This window comes from Neltuma alba, unplaced genomic scaffold (genome assembly GCF_004799145.2).
Source record: "Neltuma alba isolate B1F8T4 unplaced genomic scaffold, ASM479914v2 tig00011648_pilon, whole genome shotgun sequence".
Classification (NCBI taxonomy): domain Eukaryota; kingdom Viridiplantae; phylum Streptophyta; class Magnoliopsida; order Fabales; family Fabaceae; genus Neltuma; species Neltuma alba.
This window is the reverse complement of record NW_021636296.1, coordinates 158,086-167,362: the sequence shown is the minus strand read 5'-3', so window position 1 is coordinate 167,362 and position 9,277 is coordinate 158,086. Positions and strand designations below refer to the sequence as shown.

The 9,277-nt window shown below is 38.1% G+C and overlaps 3 protein-coding genes across 3 annotated transcripts; all 3 read right to left on the bottom strand.

Moving 5' to 3' along the window:
• Positions 1-1,207: 1,207 nt before the first annotated feature.
• LOC114716194 (fasciclin-like arabinogalactan protein 12) lies at positions 1,208-2,129 on the bottom strand. Its single transcript, XM_028901152.1, has one exon. The coding sequence runs from the start codon at positions 2,009-2,011 to the stop codon at positions 1,208-1,210; it is 804 nt and encodes a 267-aa protein (XP_028756985.1). The 5' UTR covers positions 2,012-2,129.
• Positions 2,130-3,958: 1,829 nt separating this feature from the next.
• LOC114716264 (fasciclin-like arabinogalactan protein 12) lies at positions 3,959-4,888 on the bottom strand. The gene has a single exon (XM_028901246.1). It carries the CDS (start codon positions 4,808-4,810, stop codon positions 4,106-4,108), a length of 705 nt encoding a protein of 234 aa, XP_028757079.1. The 5' UTR covers positions 4,811-4,888; the 3' UTR covers positions 3,959-4,105.
• A 1,437-nt stretch (positions 4,889-6,325) lies between these two features.
• LOC114716202 (nuclear transcription factor Y subunit C-6) lies at positions 6,326-8,890 on the bottom strand. Its single transcript, XM_028901160.1, has 4 exons — positions 8,456-8,890; positions 7,501-7,585; positions 6,909-6,950; positions 6,326-6,734 (listed from the first exon to the last, which is right to left on the bottom strand). The coding sequence occupies exons 1-4, from the start codon at positions 8,867-8,869 to the stop codon at positions 6,649-6,651; spliced, it is 627 nt and encodes a 208-aa protein (XP_028756993.1). The 5' UTR covers positions 8,870-8,890; the 3' UTR covers positions 6,326-6,648.
• Between the last annotated feature and the right edge of the window lie 387 nt (positions 8,891-9,277).

Here is a 9,277-nt window from a genome sequence, read left to right as displayed (position 1 = left end):
TGACTAATTTAAGTAGATTTAAAAAGTTTGCTAAGTTAATTATTTATAATAAATTAAATAAGTATTATCTTTTTTAAAATATTCTTGTTAATCATGAGTATTAGCTAAAACTACCGTTTCATATAACATATATTATGTACAATTATTATAAGGATCATTTTAAAAAATGGATAAATATAAAAGACAAAGTGGATTGGAGTATTATATTTATAACTAGATTAAAAATTAAACTTAACTCTTATATTAAAAATCAGAAGTAGTATGTACTATTTTAATTGCATGTTCCCCCATCCCGCTGGGGGAATGCATGTTTGGGTCTTCCAGATTAGAGACATCAAATGAAACTTAAAATTTTCAAGTGAATAAAGTTATAAGCAGTAAGCATTCCTGGAAAGGGAGAAGGAGAATGATAGTTAAGTTTTAAAAAAAAAAAAATTTAGTGACAGTTTAAACTCAAGATATTTTAAAGAATCTTAGCTGAAGATCATCCACGCCTGTATGTGTGTGTAAGAGCGTTTAAATGTTAATGGCTATTCTTAGTAATTTGTAGATATATATAACTCACATGTTTAACTTTGCATTAAATTTAGGTATTTAATAGCTACCAAAAAATGATATGATAAGAGTAATTTTTTTTGGGCCAAATATGATATGACTAATACGAGTACGTGGTTTTCTCTTCTTCTTTGTTCCCCTGCTTTTACGTGGCTTTTGAAACTTTTAAGTTTATAGTATCAAAACATGAAAAAAAAAACAAAATAATACCTCTTAAATTTTAAAATCCAAATAAAGAATTAGTATAAAAATGTGTTATCGTTTGGTTTTTTTTTACATATAATAAATTGCTATAAAAGTGTAATAAATAAGATTAAATTGGAATTTTAAAATTGTGTTTTATTTATTTCTTTTTTTTACATTGTTCATTGGCCTCCATGAACTTTTTATTATTCCCTAAATATTCTACACATCCGTAAAAAAAAAAAATTAATATCAGAAAAATAAAGAATTAAATAGAGTAAAATTAAGCCAGACAACCATAATTTTATAAATTTAATGGTAAACAACAAAAGATACAAAGATTTGTTCAGTATATCTCTTAAATCACCTTTCTAGTTTTACGCCAACACATCGAAAACTCAAAAGAAAAATGAAAAACAAAATCAACAAATTTAACGAGCTTTGCTCAGAAAATGAAAATCCAAAACAATCACATCCTCGCCACGGCAACTAAAGCAGCAACTGCCGAGAACACAAACGTTGTTCCTCGAATGCTTTTTAAACTAACTGCATTAGAGCTGTGCTTTGCTGCCCTGACCTGACCATCATCTTCAGAAGATGAGGAGTCCTTATCAGCTTTTGGGGCTCCAGCAATTGCCGGCGCCGGCGCCGGCGGCTTAGGCTGAAAGAAGTCCAGAGGCAGAAGCACCTTGTCTACCTGATATATGGCAAGCTGTTTATCAGAGTACACGACGCCAGTGACTGTTGTGTTAACAACACCCGTAGAAATATTTACACTGTTTCCATATGCTGTGACGTTAAATTGCAGCCTGGTGGGGTTATCTCCTGCCAGTGTGCGAACTGGGTTGGTCAAAGAATCAAAATTTGAGCTCGAAACGTAACTGGGGAGAACGTGGAATTGCAAGAGTTCGATCTTCTGATTGTCATCCAAGGAATTGAGGAACCCTGCTTTGAGTTGTGAAAAAGCAGAATCAGCTGGTGCAAAAATGGTTAAGCCACCAGATTTGGTGGTTATGAGCTGGGAATTGATTTGGTTGATCAGTTGAGTGGTTTTGAGGAGGCGGATCAAGACACTGAAAGATTTGGCCTTCCTCAGAATTCTGATGATATCGTCAGTTGAAGAATCAGAAGAATCTGAAGAAGGTGACTGGGGTAATGTGGGCACAGATGGTGATGGCGATGCAGCCGGTGCTTGGGCTAATGTGGTGGTTGAATAGAAGGAGGAAATAAGCAAGAAGAGTAAGAGGGAGAAAGAAGGTTGCTTCATCTTCATGAGGGCAAGTGAAAGCTCTGTTTTTCTAAAGAATGAGAGCGATTATTACTATCGAGATCTACGATTGAAGTTCGAGGTGAGAAGGAGAAAGGAGAAGGGTGGTTTTATAGTGAGTGAACAATAGTTGGGTGAAAGGTTTAGTTATGAAATCAAGGCATGTGGTTGGGTTATGTGAGGGTGTATCTTATTATTTGTCATGGAGATTAAGTTGGCGCATCAGGCAGATAGGAAGTGATTAAGATTTCAGGAGGAGATTGATATGGCTACTAGTTTTGCTTGGAAATGCAGGGAAAATTGAGTGAGAACTCTATCGGGTATGAGCTGATGAAAATGCCTATTAATTTAATAAAACAAGGTTGCTTTCATTTTCGAGTTAAATCATTGTTACCGAGGCACTTAACCAAATTCTGATAAAATGGAGCTAAGAATTTAGCAATTTCAGTTACTGTTATTAAAATTGGGACCGTCTGTTTTTTGACTATGGAACCCTGACGTGATATTATGTGTCCACGCCTTCCTGTGAGCGTAAGTTTCAACCATGGCTGCTTTTTGTGTTCTGGTTTTTGGGCCAAGAGTTTCAGCCATGGCTTTTATTGTAGATCTGCAACACCTTTCTAGTTTCATCAGCCTTGCATGAACGAGGGCCTCCTCGTTCATATTTTCGATGTTTACATCTTCGCGAGCCCAAAAGTGCAATGTCCTTTTTGGTCGGAAAACACAGCTAGCTTAGAGAATCACCTATCAGTGAAGGGATCTAAAAGAGGGAGGATGGGTTTTATGAAACAGTGATTATCAAGAAGCATGTAATAAGGAACATCTAACTCTTGTAAAGGTCCAATTGTCCATCGTTCTTCTGGACACCAATATTGAGGTCCAGTGGCCTTGCTTCAAGGATCTGGTTGCCCTTATTTTCCGTTGGGTTTGATATGCAAATCACTAAGGATTAACAAAAACACACAAAAGGCCTGTTACCTCTGTTATTACTTGATCTTGCTCTTGCTTTTGCCCTTACTCTTGATCTCTGTCTCAAAAAAGTAGGCATGTCAAACTATATATTTGCAAATTTATATGTATTATAATTGTCCCATCATATATTCGAATATTACTTCTTTCAGTCCTTAATATAAGAATTAATTTGATTTTCAATTTGATCCTAAATATAAGACCTTAATTTATTTTGTTTCTTATTTTTCTATTTTTTCCAATGTAATCCTTGTAATAGTTACATATGTTAAATGTTTTATCAAATAACACTTGATTAGTAATGGTATTTTTGAGAAGATAATACTTATTTATTACAAATAACTAACTTAACTAATTTTCTTAATCTATTCAAATTAGTAACTCTTATATTAAGGACTGAAGGTCGTGTTACTAAAGGTGGTAGGTTTAAAATAAACAAATTTGGGATGTGTGAGCAAAACAAATACCAAAAAAATAGAGATCATAGTACTCACAGGTAGGTTTGTAATACTAGGGGAGGGATGCTGTCTTCAATCTCTTATTCATCGATAGCAGGGAGCACTAAAGCTTCTAAATTTTAGGCGAATTTGTTGCAAAATAAGAATGAAAAAGTAAATAAGAATAAAAAAGCTCTCTTAAATATAGACGTTGTTTTCTTAACAAAGTCGTTTTAACATCTAATGATACAGTAGAAGGACTTTTCCTCATTTTATTCTTCTTTCTTCGAACAACATTTTTATGTACAAACTAACCAAGCACCTTATAGGGCCTATGCGTATTCGATGGAATGTCATAATCCTGCAAGATGGTATAGTAAATAGAAACATCTTCAAGTATAATGACCATAACTTGTTATGGTTGATTCTAACCGTGTAGCTGATAAGGAGAAACTACCGATACGTCCATCTTGATTGCTATTGAGAAGTTCTTTGATCGCAACAAGACAGTATTCTCCAAATACACAAAGAAGCAACAGGAGTTTTGACCACAGATTGAATTAGATTCACAAAAGAAAAAAGAGAGACAAGAAGGGATGGGGACAAACGGAATAAAAACAAAATTACTTTGGAAGCACTACACGAAAAACGGAAGGTCCATCATCTTAAGATATTTCTGAATCAAGTTCCCTTGTCACAACCACAATGCTACTGCAGCAACTGCAATAATCACCAACGCCCCATTCCTATGTTTCAAACTCAGAGCAGCAGCGTCATCCGCTTGAGGAGCTGGAACATCCGCAGTTTTCTTCTTAGAAGTCGGTGCCGGTGCCGGTGGGGGAGGCTTGGGAACGAAGAAGTCTCGAGGAAGAAGCACCTGGTCCAGCTGATAAACAACAAGCTGATGATCAGAATACACAGTACCACCTATAGTTGTATTAACAACGCCCGTTGTCATATTCACTTGGTTTCCGGAACTCGTCACATTCAATGCCAGCCTGTTAGGATCATCACCGGCTTGTGTTCTCACTGGGTTGCTCAGAGTATCAAAATTGGAGATGGCAACAAATGTGGCCAGCAAGTGAAATTGAATGAGCTCGGTCTTCTGCTGGTCATCGAGGGAATTGAGGAATCCAGGTTTGAGGCTAGCAAAGGCATTGTCAGTGGGTGCAAAGAAGGTCATGCCATTGTTGGAGTTCAAGAGTTGGGAGTTTATTTGAGTATAGACTTGGGTGGTTTTGAGGAGACGAATTAGGGTGGTGAACCCTCCCGCCTTCTTGAGGATCCTGATGATATCAGTGGGGGCGGATGAGGGTGAAGGCGCGGTGGCCGGCGACTGAGCTGAAGTAGTGAGAATGGAATAGCAGAGGACCAGCAAAAGAAGCTTCATTATCGCCATCTTTTGTGTTTGGGAAAATGGAGGCGTGGTCCTTGAAGGAAGAGAAGTCGGAGGAGGGAATTTATGGTGGGATGAATGGGGATTATGTGGAGATTAGGTGAAATTAAAATGGTCAGCATATCCGATTGTGAATGAATCAAGGAAAGATGGAGGAACGGACAGAAGGAAGGTGAACATTGCTTGGGAAGGAAGGAAGAAAGAAAAATCAGTGAGAGAAGTGGGTGAGCGAGCATAAAAAAAGGAAGAGAATGATTGCGTAGGATGCACAGGTAACTGTATAGAAATAGAGAGAATCAATTGGTTGGATGCCCCATTCTCAAGAAACAAGCCCTTTGTCTGCCGTGAGCGAGTTTGATGATCATTATTTCTGAGTTGGCTTCTCACCTACGATGCCTTCCCACTTCCTCTCTGTCGATTTCCTCTATGTCACCTCTGCAATTTTGTAGACGGGGAATAGCAGATACATTATCACAAGGCTTCAGTGGTAAAAGAAATTTTAACCTCCCATGCACCTCGTATTGTACATGACCATCAATCATTAGGCTTAGATTTACATCGCCAACGAGTTTAGGATTAGAATTTTAAAAAAAAAAAAATTGAGAGATCGTCACTTTAATTGATTATCAAATCTAGATTACTGAAATTTAATTACAATCATTCGCTTTTCCATCATTGTTTTTTAATTCTTTCATAACAAGTCACTGTTTTCATAAGCTCCCACACGACTCTCCTTTTCCACGAGAATCCTGTTTCTCATCATTGCGCTGCGGTACTCACAAAGGAAGATGAAAAAGGTGGCTGTTTCCATTAAGAGTAAAGACAGATGGATCGGATTTGCATGTTTTGTGCTATTTAGGAAGTTCCAAGTATGAATTGCTTGAAACACCAACTAAAAACCGGCACCATGCTTTGGTGTTTCGTAGAGAGTATGCAACAAGCAAGCTTGTCTAGAGATGGATGGAAGATGATATAGTGCTTCTGCAATCCTTCTGAAAGCTATTAAGCCTCTGCTGCATTGGCAGGCTGGCAGCTAAAAAGCTACGGGAGTGTTTGGCAAAACCAAAATCTAAGTTTCAGAAGCATTTTTCGCAAAACGAGATAACTCCTCCACATATTTACTTCGTAATCCGTAAAAGCACTTCTGAAACCATGGTTTGGTTTCTATCCAAACACCCCCTACATATGTATGACCAAACTTGTTTATAGATACTGGGCTGAAGAAAGAAAACTATGGAACCGAAGAATAAAATCAACTCTTTCGAAAAAGCAGACGAAACGGATAACCAAGGCATTGTTTCAAAATCAATCTCTTCCAACCCACACAAGCTTGATAAGCAGAGCAAAAGATGCTTCCTATCAATATCTTTCAGTCAGCACTCAAAGGTTAAAAATAGTATACCAAAGACAGACAAACAATCAACAAGGAGCACTGATGCCTGCTCTTTATATGTCCAATAGGTAAATTAACGATAAAATACCATATTTCCAATGTGAAAAGAAATAACAACTGCTGGCTACCAAAACACGTCTGATTCAACATTATATGTTGTCACCAAGTGACCAAATCCATTCAGTTTTTATAGGTTTTAATGCGTCACGGATAACAGCATTGGTAAGTGACCCAGTGAATAGGCTTCCACCATAAGGAAACAAGCTTTAAGTCATTCATAAGTTATCATTAGTCACTGAACAAATGCATCTTGCCTCATTGGAGCAATAATCAACTAGTGTGTTCCTCCCCGCCATGCATCACCATACATGTTTGATGTTTTACATGCACAACATGCAAGATTAGACACATTATATAATTAGATCCTCTGCTAGCATGTATTATTGACTTATTGTACATTTTCAGATCTTCCCAAATGTTGCTTGCATTTCTTTCTCAACGCATCCTCAGCTTTTAGTTTCTCAGGAACATAATCTGAAGAAGCAAGAGCACCAGAGAAAGCAATACTGTCTTAGTTCAAGGTAAACTTCTGACCAAAAAAAAAAAAGAAGCTATTTTAATTTTTTTTTTTTTGGGGGGGGGGAGGGGGGTTACTTCCAGATATTTCAATAAAGAAAACAAAGCACTTTGATGGCAACAGGAAATTACCTAAAAGAAAGTCATATCTCCTCTGCTTGCCAACAACACCGGCTGAAAAGAGAAAGGGTCATCTTATCAGCAATGGGATGATACCAAACAATCTCATTAAGGGTCGACTCAAATGAAAAGGTTACAAAGACATTTTTTATGACATCCGATGGTATGCGAGATGCCGAGATGCACTGGAAATGAATAGTGCCTCGCCTCAGTGACTGAGGTACAAAAGCGAGTGCCTATCACTGATCATACCACAACCTACTTTATAGTGAATCAATTTGATCGCAGACCTTACCATCCAACTCCATGAAACTATCATTTTGACGAAATAAGCTAGAAGAACACCAAGAAAGCTAAATTATCATTAAGGTATGACATATGCACATACTTCACGTCTTAATTATATGTGAGAATTCAAATCTCAGAACATAATTTAAGAAAGAAGCAGATCGCGTGGTTGGCATTTTTCCCTCTCAAGTCATAAAAAAATTTCAGTGGTCGGCATTTTTTCATCTCAAGTTACAAGGAAACTCCAGAGAACAAGTGTACAATAATTAAACCAGAGACTGTCATATCCCATGAAACATCTAGAGAAGAAGATTACACAGGCGCTGGTAACCAAGAAATTTCTTTTGATCCCCAACTGAACAAGCATGAGATTCCCGCGTAAATTGTTTGAGGAACTTCACCTGAAATCAGCAAAAGATATTCGTATTAGGGAGGCCCAATAAATTGTTGTTTGGATATCCAAGTGTGAGTCGAATTGAAGGGATGTGAGTTTATATATAAGGACTCGTAAACTCAACTCTTTGAGATTTAGAGTTAAAATGTGGTATCCCCACCCATCATTGCCCATCTGTTCTCTCCCCTATTTATGGGCGGTTGCTCCTCATTCATTACAAGTACTATCAAAGCTAATTTTTGCTTAGGACTTGAAGTAAAGACGATGTTTGAAGGCCGTGATTATACACACCATTTTAGTCCCAAAAATGAGACTGGCCTGACAGGGACACGTGTGTGTCACAATGAAGTCAAAAAATCAGGCCGGCCCTGATTGCAACAGCATAGACCTGTTATTTTGCGGTGTCTTGGAGCTAATGACTCACACCTAAGGAGTGAGGGTTAGGATATGTGGACTTGAGTTGATGTGAATTTAACAAGTAACACACACACACACACACACACAAATGTGTCAGGCAACAAAACATATATATGTGAAAGGATCCATAAACTTGGGCTGGTTTTGAGTTAAGTTGTGTATCCTCATTGACCATTTGCTCACTCCCCCACTTATGGGCGGTCTCGCCTGGGCGGTCATTCCCCATTCCTTACACTTGTTGCGAACAAGTACAACATTCCCCTGACGACTTTTAAGAACTGCCGATGATAAAAATTTGTTCTTTCACTATTTAACAGTAGTAATAATCCCCACAGAAGCTTAGCAAAGGAGGCATTTCCTACTTCAAACATGACAGTCGATCTAAAGCTCAACATTAAGAGTGGAAATTTTTAAGAAAAAAATGAACTCGAAGTAAAGATAATCAGAGAAGCAACACTACCGTAGCTTTGCTGATGACAAAGATGGCTTCCTCAGAAGCACGTAGATCGGGATCTTCTGCCTTCATTATTCTCTTGATTCGACTCATCGGAAGCTCATTCATTTTCGCGTTTTCTTTCTCTTCAACTGTATAATCGCCACCTTGTTGCTTTCGTTTACCCTTCTTGGGTCTGGTCCCGTTGGTTCGCCCATTTGTAGCCCCGTTGTTGTGAACTCCGGGCTCCTTCCCTCCTTCTAAGAACTCGGTGGTAGAAGACGGAAAGATTGATACTTTATCGTCCTTCAAATTGCTCTTGCCGAGTTTATTCTTCTTCGCCAATCCCTCTTTTCGTGGCTTACTTGCTTTACTCGCTACTTTTGAGCTTCCCCCGTTGTTGATTTGCTTTTCTGTTTTCGACATTTTGGCGGAAACCATGAATCGCACCCCCGAAAGGCGCCTTTCCACTGTACTGTAGCGGAAGGAAGGGAGTGGCCTATGATTCTATGAATAAAGTTTCTTGGAAAAATTAACTCTTTGGTCCGGTAGTCTCCAAGATTTCGAAATTAATCCCTACGACTTGTGATATATTTTCTTGCCAGCCCCTGTGATTTATTGTGATACGTGCGCGCGCGCGCGTCCCAGTTTATCTCTCTCTCTCTCTCTCTCTCTCTCTCTCTCACACGCACACACACACTCATTCAAATTCATAGAAATATTTACCGTGTTTTTATGTATATGCGCGCGCACACATTAATTAACGAACAATTTTATCAAGAAGCTATTCACCTCCGAGACAGGAATTTTGTTTAACATATTTCAATCAAATAATATTTTGTATTTTTT